General features: G+C 41.4%; 1 protein-coding gene across 1 annotated transcript in view; it reads left to right on the top strand.

The window, feature by feature from the left end:
• Positions 1 to 16,245, top strand: part of GMDS (GDP-mannose 4,6-dehydratase) — a 415,034-nt gene that overhangs the window by 114,852 nt on the left and 283,937 nt on the right. Inside the window, exons 5-6 of the mRNA XM_056854322.1 lie at positions 4,856 to 5,048; positions 6,387 to 6,491. Of these exons, the coding sequence (XP_056710300.1) occupies positions 4,856 to 5,048; positions 6,387 to 6,491 (298 nt within the window). The remainder of the gene's footprint in view (positions 1 to 4,855; positions 5,049 to 6,386; positions 6,492 to 16,245) is intronic.

The following is a 16,245-nucleotide window of genomic DNA, read 5'->3' as shown; positions in this document are numbered from 1 at the left end:
CATAATTATAAGAATTGACTATGGTTTGTTTATCTGGATGGGGACATTTAACTAATGGACTTTCTTCCTTTAAACCGTTTACTTCAGACAACTTTCAAACTAAATGATTGACTATGTTATTCCACATTCTGTTCATAAGTGTGTTTAGATCATCTTTGCTACTTCCTTGAGGTGGCTGCTAGTTGCCCAGCCAAATAACAAAAACAGTGGCTCCTTGTGAACATGCTCATTCAGGGATAACATTTGGCAAGTAAGTTGTCCTCATTGAGTAGGCTTCCCACTTTCTCTCTCTCAAAACAAACAAACAAACCCATAAAACACCAGAGCTTAAGGCTGCCAAGATGGAACTGGGGTATCCCCCACCCCAAGTTCCTGTTTTTCAGTGCTGCACAGTGTGACATTGGGGAGAAAAATAAAAAAGGCTATCAGTGATGGCACTTCTGGGGGGAACCTTGGTTTTACCATAGAATTGCCAACAATTCCTAGCTGATATTACTTCCAGCGTTTCTACCCAGTGACATTGTGATGTTGCCAATGATGGGGCCACCGTCTCTGCCTCTTCCCATTTCCCACGGGTTGCCATGCCATGCCCGGCAACACTTATTGGAGCTGCAGAGGGACCATATAGGGTCATTTTCATACTATGTTGTTTGGCTTCTGTTACACAGTCTGACAATTCCACATCCAGAATGTGGTTGGAATGTATAGGACAACTAGGGTTCATCATTTTAAAGTATTTATGAAAGTTATAGATTGGATTTAAATATATACTATGTTTCTACTCAGATTCATTTAGCCATGTGTATAAAATTAATAACATAATGTTAAAAGGGAATTTTGAAAATCGGTTTTACCCCTCCCACATTTTATTCCTAGCCATTGATTCCCATGGTTCCTTTAAAACAAAATGAATTGAATATCATTTTACAGCTCCCTTGTTAAAGTTCCCTGGTGACTCTGCAAGACTCTCCTTTTGGGCTTTAAAAAAATAATGCTTAAAGCTTTTAGTGCAGCTGGATTAACTGCATAAGAAAACTTTCAGGGCATTACTCTGTCACTAATCATTGAGCCTGCAGCATTTCAAATAGTAAATCCTTTCCTGGCTGCAGTGTAGATTTGTGTTTGTCTGTCTGTGTGAGATCTATCAAGTAAATAGGCTTCTTTGAATGTTTAAAATATTAGGAATCTCTTCTGCTGTTAAAATATTTCTGTAACTTTAGCCTTGACAGTTAGTTCTAAAATATAAATTCTTTGTCCCTGATAACTTTGACAGTTTCTCAGTTCCGTCGAATAAGATACAAATGGGTGGGAAGGTAAGAAAACTGAGATTGTAATCCTAAATACAGTTACTATAATTTCCATCGGATTCAGTTGGATTGTGCTGCATATACTGATTGAGAGTGGGACAAATCCTGAAATCTCAAATTCTAGAATATTCTTCTTTCTCCTTGCTTTCTCCTCACACTAATATTTTATTACTAAGAAACTCGAGTATTCTTTTATGAAACATTTTCTATAGTTGAGCGATTAATTGTGCAAGGTAATGGGTAAAGTTTTTTGTTGGCCATTGTTCTACATCTAGTACAGCTACATAAACAATTCCAGTTGCTACAGTAGGACAGAAGTTCATCTTTGTGGCTTCTGTGCAGTCCCACATGGGACTGCGCATACGCAGGCCAGCCACAGAGATCTTTTCAAGGTTTTAGAATTGTTGGCTCTTCTAAGAGCGCTCCCTGTCCCCTCGGGTAGCAACAGCTTTCCCACCCAAACTATCAGGCAGGTAACTCTAGGAATCTCCAAAAACTCTGTGGTAAAATTCTTAGAGCTACTACCGTAGCTTCTGTGTTTTCCCTGGCGGTGACATCATAACGCTCACAATACTGGTGAGTTTTTTTTTTTTTTTTTACATTTGCTCCTCATGCCACTTGGAGTGGCAGTGGGCAATGGGAGCTCAAGGTGGGGGATCCTCTGCCCCAATCCCTTTAATTGCTCTTGGGTTGACTGCTCTGATTTCATTGAGTGCCAGGACTGCTAAGCCACTGGCAGCTGAATTCTGAGGAAAGAGCAGGTACAGAGACTAAGGGTGCTTTCACACATGCTGAATAATGCACTTTCAGTCCACTTTCAATGCACTTTAATGATCATTTGCAAGTGGATTTTGCCATTTCCCACATAAAAATCCAGCTGCAAAGTGCATTGAAAGTGGATTGCTTCATAATACATTCTTAAATCTGGAAGACCCAAGCCTCCAGTTTCTTTTAATTCAATTAAATTGTGATATGCTATCCTATGTCTTTCTTTTCCCCATAAAAAGTTCAAAATTTCCTTCTTCCAAACTTTAAAAATCTTTACTCCTTTTATAATCGGCAGATTCTGAAATAAAAAAAGCATCTTCGATAATACCATCATTTTGATTACTGAAATCCGTCCCCATAATGATAGCGGTATCTTCTCCCAATGCTTAAGATCCTTAACAATTTGTTGCCAGATTTTTACATAATTATTCTGAAATAGATTAAGGTTATCTGAAGTTAACCATATTCCTAAATATCTAACTTTAGATTCAACAATAAACCCTGTTTTACTAGTTAAATCTGCTTGTTGTGATAGTCTTTTTTTTTTAACCAAAATTTTCGTTTTGCTCCTTTTTATTTTAAATCCTGCAAGCTTTCCATAGACCTCTACAATATTATTCCATTTTTCCATTTTACAATTAGGATTAGTCAAAATACACACTAAGTGCCCTAATTCTGAAGTAATAAAATTCTTTTGTAGTTGTTGCCTTTACACCATGTGCTTTTGAAGAATATCTTGCCTTAAAAAACAAATGGTTCTTGCTTGCCTACATGGTAGTATAGTTCTTTCTCACTGAAACTCCCCATGGCTTGTGGGTTTTGGGGAGGAACAGAGGATGTGAAGGGGAAGGTTAAAAAGATCTGCAGCAAACTCTTTCTCTTTGTGGGAGTTTAAACTATTGTTTTACAAACAAATACAGGGAGGAAAAACTATGGGAAAGGAATGGGAGTTATGCTGCGTTTACATGCCCTAACAGGGCAATGCTTACATTGATTTAGTCAAAATGTGCTGCTAGTCCCGACTTAAAGAAATTTCTGAGTTCTCAGGTTCTTTATTGGCCTACGTTCATTTTCTTATTGAGGTTTTTAAACTTGATATTCAAGAAGTAAGATGGATGATACTATGGGACCTCTTACATACAATTATGTGCTGTTCTGCACAGGCCTTGCAATCAAATTGTGATGCAAAGACAAGAGTGATCGGGCTTGCCTGGTTTCTGGGCAAGGAACAGACAATTCCTTCACATCTGGACATTTTCCCCTACAGCTATTGCAATATGTGCTGTTTTAATAAAAAACATTTCTCAGGAAGTCTGATTCAGCCTTCCTTTTTCTGGTAAAGACACTTGTGCCTTTACCAGCTGTGAGATAGGTAGTAAGTAAAGGTTTTCTGTCATTAAAATGTGATGACTGCAAAGGCTTCACTTGCTGACTTTCTAACAGTCATGCAGGTGTTAAAGAGTTTTGCCTGGGGAAAATATAAGAAAATGTGTAGATGGAATGATAGATATTCATAAAAGTGACATTATAGTAAAGGGGTTACATTAAGTAAAATGCTGACTCTTTGGTCATATTTTGAAATCATTTTGCGACAATACTATTTTTAGATTGAAGTCGTTTTAAACTAAGGTGTGCTGGTCAGAAGGCATGCACTTCAAAATACTATACATATGAGGTATACTGATAATAACCATCTCTTTTTCCATGTAAAATATCTTAATAAAAGGATGATAATTTATCAAATAAAGCAATGTTTTAAAATATTGTCGAAGGCTTTCACGGTCAGAGTTCATTGGTTCTTGTAGGTTATCCGGGCTGTGTAACCGTGGTCTTGGAATTTTCTTTCCTGACTTTTCGCCAGCAACTGTGGCAGGCATCTTCAGAGTAGTAACACTGAAGGACAGTGTCTCTCAGTGTCAAGGGTGTAGGAAGAGTAATATATAGTCAGAAAGGGGTTGGGTTTGAGCTGAGTATTGTCCTGCAAAAGTATTGTCCTGTAAGTATCAAGATAATGTGCTAATGAGGGTATGGTATGTTAATATGGAACCATTGTATCCTGAAGTGATCTGTTAATGTGTGTAATCCAAAGCTAATCTGTATGGCTATTGTTGAATGTTGTCTTTGTCTGGAGGTTTTTCAGGGCAGGAAGCCAAGCCTTATTCATTCTTAAACTCTCCTCTTTTCTGTTAAAGTTGTGCTGATGTTTATGAGCAATGTTTTTATCATGGATTCTGTTCTATGTTAACCTAAAGAGCATTCTCTGAAAGACATTTACTGATTAGAGTTCATCCCCTAATCAATAGCATTTTACCATTTAAAAATATGGCATGACTCCACATGTTTGTACAGGTTTTGCTCTGGAAATTGGCAGGCATGGTCACTGAATACTTTTGCATTGTACCTATTAGGCCTGTCCCCAAAAACCAAGAAAGCAATATATCCACATGGATGCTTTCCCTTCGCTCCTTTCCTTCATGGGGATGGAACATAGAAAAAGGAACAGCTAATGAGAACAGAAACTCATGCAAAATGGCTTCCCAGGGGCCAAAAAGTTCTCAGAAGGAATTTGCAAATACACTCCCTCGCTTATATCAATAGACAGAAGTTTTATCTCTCTCAAGATCACAGAAATATCTATGATATTTAAAGTATCGTACTTAATGTGAATGAAGTATATATTCTATGCACAGCCAATCAATGTTATAAAGGAGCATGCGGGAAACCTTAACTGCCACATTTTACAAAGTGCCTAATTGTGTGTGTGTTTCCGTTCTTTTCAGATATCTTTTGATTTAGCGGAATATACAGCTGATGTAGATGGAATTGGCACTTTACGACTCCTAGATGCTATCAAGACCTGTGGTCTTATAACCTCTGTGAAGTTCTACCAAGCCTCAACTAGTGAACTTTTTGGGAAAGTGCAAGAAATACCACAAAAAGAGACTACTCCATTTTATCCCAGATCACCATATGGTAAGTATATGAGGTAGTATGCACGTTTGCCCTTGCTCATATAGGATATCTTTATTTTATAGAGATGCAGTCTTTCAATAAAGCATAGAGTGGACTGTGTTGAGATGGGCTCAGTAATACCCCAAAGAAAGCCAATCAGAGTGCAGCATACGAATTATGAACCTTTACTTATATGTGGCAGCTGTAGTTTATAACTTTGGATTGTTAGTATTGAAGCCATTTGCACAGAAGTTTAAAATGCATGATCCTTTCATCTGTTCTACATACTACTGCCCACATTTTTTCTGGTCATAAATTGAACATTTATTCTCTTTTAACCTTTTTAAAATTGTAGATTCAAGTTTATTGCCTTTTAATAATTGTCCATTGCCTAGCTGTTGTTTAGATTATTAACACAGTTTTATTAATATCAAAACAATTCTACTTTGTACCTAAAACAAGAGAAAGGGTTATCTTTGCCTAAATTACCATTTCTGTTCAATACGTTGCTTGTTCAGATCCAAAGTGTGATTTTTTTTCACCATAAAGTCTTGCTCTTCTTTTTATTATTAAAGAGCTAAAGATAATGTGTAAGTAATCTCCCAAGAGTTCCCTTCTGTCATGAGCCTGCATTAATTTTGCTGATTAATATTGTTGGACCAAAGTTTTGAACCAGTTCACGAGTTTTAAGATCACAGGGTTTTCTTCCTATTCTTCCCCCCCCCCGTCCCTCCCAAATAATTGGGGAGAAGTCATTGAAAGGGCAGGGATGTAGGGGTGCTGTCAGTGACAGTGTGATGTCATCTCCAGGGAAAATGTGGAAGTGCTATCATCCCACCTCTCTAGGAGTCTCTGGAAAATCTATGTTAAAACCATAGAGTTGCCAACAATTCCTAGATGAACTGAAGTCACTTCCAGATTTCCTCTGGCAGTGATTTCACACTGTTGCTGACAAAAGTTTTTGTTTGGGGGGGGGGATATATTTTTTCCTCCTACTGGCCACAGGAGTGACAGCAGGATCAGGAGCCAGGGGCAAATGGATCCCCCTTCCCCTGTAAGAAAAGGACAACCCTACCTCAGTAGTATAGTTCATACTTTCTAGCTGTGTATGTATTTTTTTAATCCATCCTCTGTGAACTCAACCAAGTCTGTGAGAGGAAATCAATGAAAGAAGTCCCAGAATGCTTGCTAGTGAGATCTGCTGCTGTTCCATTCATATCTCTTTGATGTACTGATAATGCTTCAGAAGAAATTGTGATATGCAAAAGGACAAGTGACCAAATAATAATAATAGTTTCTTGGAAAGTGTGTGTATGTATGAGTGCATGTATGTTTCAGTAAATGAAATTTATGTTTCAGGGGCAGCCAAACTATATGCTTATTGGATTGTAGTGAACTTCAGGGAGGCCTACAAGCTGTTTGCTGTGAATGGTATTCTCTTCAACCATGAAAGTCCCAGGAGAGGTTAGAAAAATATTTGAATATTTCCAGTTCTTCCCTGATGTATGTCTGAACAGAAATGCATGTATATCTGCTCTCAAGATATATTCAGGGTGCCGGAGGAAATGCCTCATCCTACCTGAGCCTGCCTACCAGTCAAGATCATCAGAGACCGGGCGATGTGTGACCTCACCTTCCTAGGCCAGCACCTGAAAAAGGGTGTTTTCTGTAATGGGGCCAAGATCTGGAACTCCCTTGATATAGAAGCTTGACTGGTGCTAAATTTATACGCTTTCAAGTTCCAGGCAAAGATACTATTTTTCCTCCTTGGCCTTTTAGATTTCCCTTCCTTTGTGAAGTTTTCTATGTGATTTTTATCAGATTGCTGTGCTTTTATCCATGCTTTTAGGAAGCTTTTTCTGGCTTCACATTGACTGTTTTAGGGTTTTAAGAGCTTTTTAAGGTTATATCTGATTTTGTTTTATATTTCTTTATTTAGTTTTTCTTTTGTTTTTGCCACTTCTTATCTTTTTTATTTTGTTGTGTGACAGTCGTACTGCTTTTAGTATCATCTTATTGTTTTAAACTGCCTTGCAAACCTTCATATGAAACTGTGGAATATAACTATTTAAAAATAAATAATAGTTACTGTTTTGGGAGAATAATAAATGATTGAAAGCAACTGAATCTGTGAAGTGAGATGTTAAGGCTCCTTCATCAGGGCTGTGTGTGTGTAAAGTGCCGTCAAGTCACAGCCGACTTATAGCTACCCCTTTTGGGGTTTTCATGGCAAGAGACTAACAGAGGTGGTTTGCCAGTGCCTTCCTCTGCACATCAACCCTGGTATTCCTTGGTGGTCTCCCATCCAAATACTAACCAGGGCTGACCCTGCTTAGCTTCTGAGATCTGACGAGATCAGGCTAGCCTGGGCCATCCAGGTCAGGGCTCCATCAGGGCTACCTAGGACTAATTGCCATTTGACTTCTCCCCTCCCAAGCTGTTTCTACCAGTAGCCATTCCACAAAGCTGCATTAAGAGGGAGGATGTGACTGTGAGGCCATCTCCAAAGGTCTGTCTGGCTCCATATCTATGCTAGAGTGAGGCCATTTCCATAGGTCTGGCTTTCACCAACCACCATATGACTCTTCCTCTCACAGTACTGCCTCCATCAGCAACCATTTCACACGGCTGCTTCAGAGAGACAGATGAAGGAGCGATGCCCTTCCATTGGCTTCACTTAGGCCAGCTGTCATTCGGGTCCTCACCTCCACTCCATCTGTTCATCATATTCTCATGATTAGTTATTGAAGAGCTAGTACCTAAGTGCCTCCTTTTTCATTCTTTTTCCCACTTGTGTCATGCGCCTTTATGTAGTCATTGTTTTGCATTATAAACTACTTTACATACAATATCACATCACAGTGTAAGAACCATTGCTGGATGAGCAGTCTGCATATCAAAACTCATGCTTTCAGCCAACAGATAGATACCTGCACTTTCTGACGTCATTCACTCCCATTATGCCATAAAAGCACCAAACCAAGGACATGAAACGTTGTTGAGTGAATATGTGTTACTGTAGAGACCTCCTGGTAACTAGTTGTGCCCCACTCCTTGAAACAAGTTTGGGGAGAAGCACAAGAAAGAATGGAAGCAAAATATTAATTACTGTAGATTAAATGCCAATAAAGGTTAAAAAAAATTACTGTAGATATTTTAGAGTTCAGATGTAAACGGATAAAATAATATTAGGTTAGGCTGCCTTATATTGCCTCTTCTTTCCTGGTGTACTTCTGTTGAATCATGAACTTAACTTTATTGAAGGAAGTGAACCTCTTTTTAGGGATAAAATTTCTACATCTAAGCACTTTTCTGCCCTGCCCTGGATAGCCCAGGCTAGCCAACTATAATTATAATAATAACAATAACAACAGTAATAATTATTTATTACTATTTGCCAGATAAAACAGAGACAGAATATATGTTATTGTTTTCTGTATTTTGTGTATTTATAAGTTTACAAGAAAATAGCAGGAGGTTTTCAAAGTATTATTTTCAGTAGGTAAAACAAGTGACTGTTGCTAATAGGAAGTTAAAAGGTCATAGACTAGCTTTAACATAAGAAAGGCCCTGCTGGATCAGACCAAGGACCATCAAATCCAGCAGTCTGTTCACACAGTGGCCAACCAGGTGCCTCTAGGAAGCCACAAACAAGACGACTGCAGCAGCACCATCCTGCCTGTGTTCCACAGCACCTCATATAATAGGCATGCTCCTCTGATACTAGAGAGAATAGGTATTCGCCATGACTAGTATCCATTTTAACTAATAGCCATGAATACCCCTTTCCTCCATGAATATGTCCACTCCCCTCTTAAAACCTTCCAAGTTGGCAGCCATCACCACATCCTGGGGCAGGGAGTTCCACAATTTAACTATGCGTTGTGTGAAAAAATACTTCCTTTTATCTGTTTTGAATCTCTCACCCGGCAGCTTTAGCAGATGACCCCGTGTTCTAGTATTATGGGAAAGGGAGAAAAACTTCTCCCTGTCTACTCTCTCCAAACCATGCATAATTTTATAGACCTCTATCATGTCTCCCCTTAGCTGCCTTCTTTACAAGCTCAACAGCCCTAAGCGCCAGTGCAGGGGGCATGAACACCAGTGCAGCCCATTCCTGGCCTCCTAAGGACTTTCGTCCTTTTGGGTCAGGAATGGGCTGTTAGGTGATTTGGCTCCAGGAATATGTTTTTAGGATTAGTCTCAAGCCTACTTCTTTCAAAGCAGTCAGAACTACTCTCTACCCCAGAGAGGTAATTATTATCTCCCAGACCAGTCTGAGTGACTGGCAGGCAGTCTCAATGCTTGGGTCATTTGTTGCCATGGTTTTGCTTGTAAAAGCACTCTATGGTGAATCTTATAGAGCTGCAAAATAATGAATACATGGAGGGAAACAATACTATAGGATAGTGAAAATCAAAGAGAGTGAAACACTCACTTGATATTACAGTTCCTCCTTTGTTCAGTTAAACACAAAGTTCTCAGATATACTACTCAATCTTTAATAATTATTGATCCCTGATCCTGATTTTTCTAAAGTGTTTTATAAACTCTTTAAAGAATCAACAAAGTTCTAGAAACAATTGTTATAGGGGAGGCAAAGCTATTTGCTTTCCTTTGGTGAAAAGATATAATTTATAAGAGACTGATTGCACTCATCTGTTTCTGGGTAGCCAATAAGTTTACTTTACCATGGTAAGAATGAATAACAGAAAAATTGTGTCATGGGACTCAAGTAAGATATTGTAGAGGTAGGAAATACAGTTGCCTTGTTTTACAGTCATTTCTCTTGTCCTCATTCCCTGACAAATGACAGCTTGGATCAAAAGACTTTAAGAGGCTTTCCTGCTTTAAAGTAATGAGAACAACAGAAACTTTCAAACTGTGGGCAATTCATAACTATGTCTTTCCTTCTCCAACGTAGCTACCTGCCAATAACTTTTGTGTATAAAAGCTGCTTTGTCTAATAAGTTATATAAATTAGGTTTGCATAGCTTCTTGATTTTCATGACTTACAAAAATAAAAGCTGTAAAGAATTCTCAATGAAGACTCTATAGCAGAAGAAAGCTAAAAGCTAACCTTGTAAGGTTTCCTAATGATGCACCAGTTTTATGTAATGTCACTGCAACATGTTTCACAAAGTTTGTATCTGAAATAATGTGTAGGACGGATGAGGTTTTTCTGGGTGTTTCAAAGTAGCAAGGGATAAGCAGTCTCATCTCTCTGGTACCCATGCCATCTCTCAAAGCCTTTGCTTGGAAGTGCTCTGCGGGGCTCTGGCAAGGCTTCCCTCCTTGCTTGCCTTGGCTCTGCTTTTTTTGCCAGCTGGAGGCAGCCAGTGCCTTCAGAGCAGGGAGCGGGGAGGAGACCGCAAGCCTGGTCAGCTCCAGCCCAGCCTGGCTGGAGCGCTCTGCTCACTGCAGAAGGCAAGAGCTGCTGGAGAGCGTTGAGGTGGAACCGCGGGAGTACCAGGGGGCGCACTTGTGTGCGGCCACCTGTGCCGGCTGATCCTTTCCCTGCTTGCATGCTGAGGGAGTGACGGCAACTGTGGAGCCTTAGGGCAAATAAGCCAGGTACCCGCAGGCGGAGGAGCTCCTGCTGGGGCTGTTAGGCTGGGTGGGGCTGCTCGGTAGACTTGGAAGGTATGGAAACAATTTGCCTGATCCAGGAAAACTTCGACTTGTCCAGCTACCACTGATTCAATCACCATGCTCAAGAATGGAACATTTGAGACTGTTCAATAATTATTGAGATCTCTTGGTTCCAGTCTAAGGGTAGGCTTATTTAAAAGTGGATGCACCACAGCTTGTTTCAAGGCTAAGGTGACCACCCCCTTTTTACCTTAAACTCGGTCAGCCAACTTTCTTCTCCCAGAAGAGTTGAGTAACCAGGAAGGGCAAGGGCCATACAAGCAGGTGGTAGGCCTCAACTTTCTGAGGATCCTGTCCACATCCTCTGACTGAATAAACTGAAAAGTATCCCAAACAATTGGACAAGTTGGCACCCAGGCACCATCTCACCCTGTCACTGCTAAGGTAGAGTCCAAGTCAGAATGGATGTGAGAGATTTTATCTGCAAAATGCTGAGCAAAAGGGTTACAGCAGGGCCACCAAGCAATGCACCTGCTTCTGCAGGCCAGATCCCAACAGGCCTCTGATCACCCGGAGAAGCTGCACTAGCCTGTACTGGGACACCGCTGCAGCGGTGGCAGAAAAGTGCTTTCTTTGCCGCCATCACTGCTACGGGGTATGCTTTAAAATAAGCTTTTGCCTGTATCTTAACAGGATTTGTCCAGAGCCTTCCTGCACTGTCACTCTAGCTGTCTCCCTTTCCTTTTCATTTACCGCACTAAACTAAGGGGCTACCTGAGCTCTAACACTTGAGGGAAGGTATCTGAGCGATAGTTTCAGTTGCCCAGGTCATTCCCGCTCTGAGGGAAGGCCATCTTGCAGCTTGGGTTATTCACGCCTATTGCTAGGGGAGGCAGGACTAATATTTTTTTCTATTTCCTGTCTCCTGGGCGGGAATAGCCCGGGCTTCCACTTTTTCTCCTGCCTTGCTGGGGACAGCACGTACTCAGCAGAGCTCTGCTCTCCTGCACCTTAGGCTAGTTTAGGATCAAAGATCTATCTCCTATTCTACTTTATCTTTATTACTTCCGTTATTTCTATTCTTATTAACAAAAAAAATCTTCCTTTCTGTCCTCCAGAGGCTCTGCCTTCTAACATGCAGACTTCGGCTGCACTAGGGATGGCCCCCTTAAGCGGCCAGGAGGAGGACAGCTATCTGTCGGAGGCCGATCACAATCGCGGCCAGCGATCACTCGCGCCCATAGAAACTGAAGCACCCTTTGTTTGCCGCCTCCGTTCCTTTGGAGAGGCAAGAGGCACCTGGTGCGCAGCCCGACAATCGGGCTCACCACAAGACCTCTAAGAGGAGACAAAATGGTGGGCGCAAAAGAGCCGCGGCCCCTGCACACAAGCTTTGGCGCCGTGGCAACAATTTCTGGCGGTCTCCCGACCTCCGGGGACACGAGGGAGAACCGCAAGCCTGCAGCTCCCATTCCGGCTCCAAGACGGCCACGGGTAAGGTGACTCCTTCCCCGGGCGAGCCAGCGGGAGGGAATGCTGTAACTCTAGATCAAGTCGCGGCCATGATAGCACAGGCTCTTGCTGCCCAAAAGCAGCCCATTTCACCCAACTCCCCCTCCCTTTCTGAAGGTTCCCCTAGAAACTACTGTGGGAGAGAGGCTTGCTGCAGCCATGCAGAGGACCTAGGTCCCTGGCTAACTAAGGCGGCAATGAAAACCATTCAGGCTCCTCTGAATGTTATACAAGATCATGCCTCAGTGTACTCATCTGAGGGCGGTATCAAAGAAGAGGGTGAGTGTAACTCCGACACCAAAATTACCATGGTTGAAGGGAATATCCCTCGCTTATTTTCCATGGATGATTATCAGCCCCTTCTCACCAAAGCACTGTCCGCTCTGGAGCTTAATGATGAGGCTGAAACTGTGGAAGATAAACCACAGGTTTGGCCCAAGGGCACTAAGTCCTACTTTCCCAGAGTGAACCATCAAATCAAAACTGTTCCCTTGCCAGAATATTTTCAGCAAGTGATCAAAACTGAGTGGGATAAACCCACCATTAATAGACAGTTCCCCGCAGTCACAAAGAAGCTATACCAGATGTCATCAGCAGCTATGGAACTTCTGAAGTTACCGGTGGTTGATGTTCCTGTAGCAGCCCTACAGTCACCTGAACTCCCTGCTGAGGATGGGATGGGCTGCATAAGGGATCCATTAGACCGGCGATGAAGGCCCACCTAAACAAACAGGGTGGGTCCAGATCGTCGACACTGCACCAGGAGGCCAGCAAGATTCTTGCCTGGGCAGAGAGGAACCTCTTAACCATCCAAGCAGAACACATCCAGGGCACGCAGAATGTAGAAGCGGATTGGCTGAGTCGTCGCACCATCGACGAAGGGGAATGGACTCTGTGCCCACAGGTATTCCAGATGATCCAACACAAGTTCGGCCCACTGCTCGTGGATCTGTTCACCTCGCCCCAGTCAGCTCCCTCGATTCTACTCCCGTTTTTACCATCCTCTAGCTGAACAAACAGATGCACTGCTGGCCCCGTGGCCCCCGGGCACACTTTACGCATTCCCTCCTCTGCCGATTCTGCTGAGAGTTCTCAGAAAAATCCGGGAACACGGGGCGACGGTGATCCTGATAGCCCCGGACTGGCCCAGACGACCCTGGTATGCAACACTGGTATCCATGTCTATCCAGCGGCCTTTGGAGACTCCCATGCTCACCCAATCTCCTACAACAGGGTCCAGTTGTACACCCCAGACCTTGTTTGTATGCTGCGTTTTGTGGTCCCGATGTAAACTTGTCCACAGCTGCAAGGTATACGATATACTCCTGCAGAGGTGAGGGGGTCTTTTTTGTCTTTTGCTGATCGTAGCATCTGTTGTATTTTCTTGGTGGTTTTAAACACTGTTTGTAGGTTATGTTTTTCAAAGGTTTCTCCATCCTATCAGTGACTCCTTTAATAAATGGCAAGAATACCTTTCCTATGGAAGACTGTTTTTCCTGAGTTTTCTGATTTTTGTTTGGTTTAATGGCCCATCTGATTTCATTTCTGGAATAGCCGTTTGCTAGCAGTGCATGATCTAGATGATTAATTTCTTCCTTGAGAAACTGTGGTTCACAGATCCGTCTTGCACGGTCCATTAATGTTTTGATTATTCCTCTTTTCTGTCGGGGGTGGTGGTTGGAGTTTTTGTGTAAGTAGCAATCTGTGTGAGTTGGTTTCCGGTAGACCTTGTGACCTAACTGAAAGTTTGTTTTATGGATAACAAGGGTATCAAGAAATGGGAGTTTACCCTCAATTTCCTTTTCCCTGGTAAACAATGCTTGGATGGATATTATTGAGATGGTTTAGAAAGTCCATTAATTTTTCTTCACCATGGCTCCAATTAGTAAATGTATCATCTACGAACCTGAACCAGACTGTAGGTTTGTAAGGTGCTGATTCTAATGCTGTCTTTTCAAAATATTCCATGTAAAAGTTTGCTATTACTGGACTGAGAGGACTTCCCATAGCTACTCCATCAATCTGTTCATAAAATTCTTTATCCCATAGGAAATAACTTGTTGTCAAACAATGGTGAAATAAGGCTGTTATATCTTCCGGAAAAATCTGGTTAATCAATGAGATTGTGTCTTTTACTGGAACCTTGGTAAAGAGAAATCAGCAGTGGCTGAACATGGACTGACCCAAACAGGACACAGGGTCTTATTCTAAGACACTGAAAGACTGGACAATTCTACCAACTATTTTGTCAGATTGTAGACAGCAAGCATTGTAGGTCTTTAGTGTTATTTGTTTGAAAATGTTTCTCCCCTACATTTATCCTTCCAAGTGGGACCCAAGTAGGGTTGTTCATTTGGTAAAACCCAAACTGGATAAAAGCTGAATAAATGCCAACTCGGCTTTTCTAGGTTTGGGTTTTACCGGTGGGGAAAAAAGGTGGGAAAAAGTCAAGCCGAATTTAGCCAATTCTCTGATAAGCCGAAAAAAATCAGCTTATCCAGGTTTGGCTTTTTCCCGCCTTTTCCCGCCTTTGCGAGGAGAAAGGGGCAACCTACTTTGGCTGCAGATACCCAAACTGAGCCGGGGGGGGGGGGATCAAAACCCAGTGGCCAATAGATGGCCAGACCTGGGAGAAGAGCATTCTTCAGCCCGTCAGAGAAGGTGGATTCTCCAATTCAAACTTTTTTGAGTTGGCCAAAATCTATCATACTCCCTGTTCTCTACTGGCCATTGCTCAGTGCAAAAACCATGGCTTTTGCTCCTGCTGCCTATCCTGAGCTGATCTGGTCAATTACACAGCCTGCTGCTTCCACTGGATTATTTCCTGCCTGCTACCTGGAGGAGAAGAAGACATCCAACAGTTTGAGAGCCTATCATTTTATTTTAATTGCGGGTTTTCTTCTAAATTTGATTCCTGTTGGATTTCTGCTTGTGTGTGGGGACCCAGTTTCTGCCTGTGTGTGTGTGTGTGTGTGTGTGTGTGATTTTCTGGATTGAATCTCAGTCTACAGACTTTGGGGCTTCAATCTCCAAGCAAAGGGCTCTGGGGTGTGGTGACCTCTTCTGAGAGCTTCTGAGAGTGAGACTGAGTTCAGAAACAAACTCATAACCGGATTGATTTACTGGTTACTTTGCCAGTGGTTAACTTTGCCCCCTATTGAAGTGTTACCTTGCCTCCCCTGTTGGTTTTCTTCCTGGTATTTTAGCGGGGTGAGGTGATTTCACAGACACACAACCATCATTAATAAGATCTGTTAGGAAGTCGTAGGGCTACATTGGCCCCTCACATTTAAACCCTAGTTGTAGTGCCTCAGCTTCTTACCAACTAGGCTATGTTAGGTCTTTTAAAGAGTAAGGGAAATTTTTTTTGCCCTGCTTAAAAAATTCCCCCCTACCATGGGTGGTTTGTCTTGTCTGTTGCCCTGTAAACACTTTTGTGTAGAGTATCTTGCAATGTAAAATTCTAACTTGATTGAAGTAAAATAGTTTTATTGAATTCATTTGAACTAGAATATCACACAGGATATTATGTTTATTATACATTGACTGGGAAAAACCCTAGGAAAACTATATTAATTAGATAGATCAGATTAAATTAAACAAAGTGTTGATTGATTACCGCACAGAATGATTTAATCTTTTATAGCTGAAAATATGTATTGTAATATTTTTTAAAGTTTTAAAATCAAAGTCCAAGTTAGTGTGGGTTTTTTTTTTTTTTTAAATTGGTTGATTACATTCTGCTGACTTCAGTAGTTTGATTTATGTCAGTAGAACAAGAAAAACAACCTGTGTGTGCATATAAAAGCAGGTGTTTTTTTCATAATTTAAATTCTGGTATATATATAACTAATCGGATTTTTATGCAAACTAAACCTTTAATGATACTATTAAGTATATAATTTAGACTAAGTGTTAAAAGAAAAACATTCCCTTGTGAATGAAAGCATCAAGTACTATATGCGTTTCAACATGCTGGACCTGTGTTATAACCTCTGCCAGAATCAAAATTCTTTCTTCTTTTGCCGGCAACTTAAAGGAGAGATATTAGCCTCCAAACACTGTCCACAAAGGTTACAACGTTAAGTTATAGATCCTCTTTATTTATTTTATG

The sequence above is a fragment of the Euleptes europaea genome, chromosome 8, assembly GCF_029931775.1.
Source record: "Euleptes europaea isolate rEulEur1 chromosome 8, rEulEur1.hap1, whole genome shotgun sequence".
Lineage (NCBI taxonomy): Eukaryota > Metazoa > Chordata > Lepidosauria > Squamata > Sphaerodactylidae > Euleptes > Euleptes europaea.
This window is presented reverse-complemented; position numbering and strand designations above follow the sequence as displayed.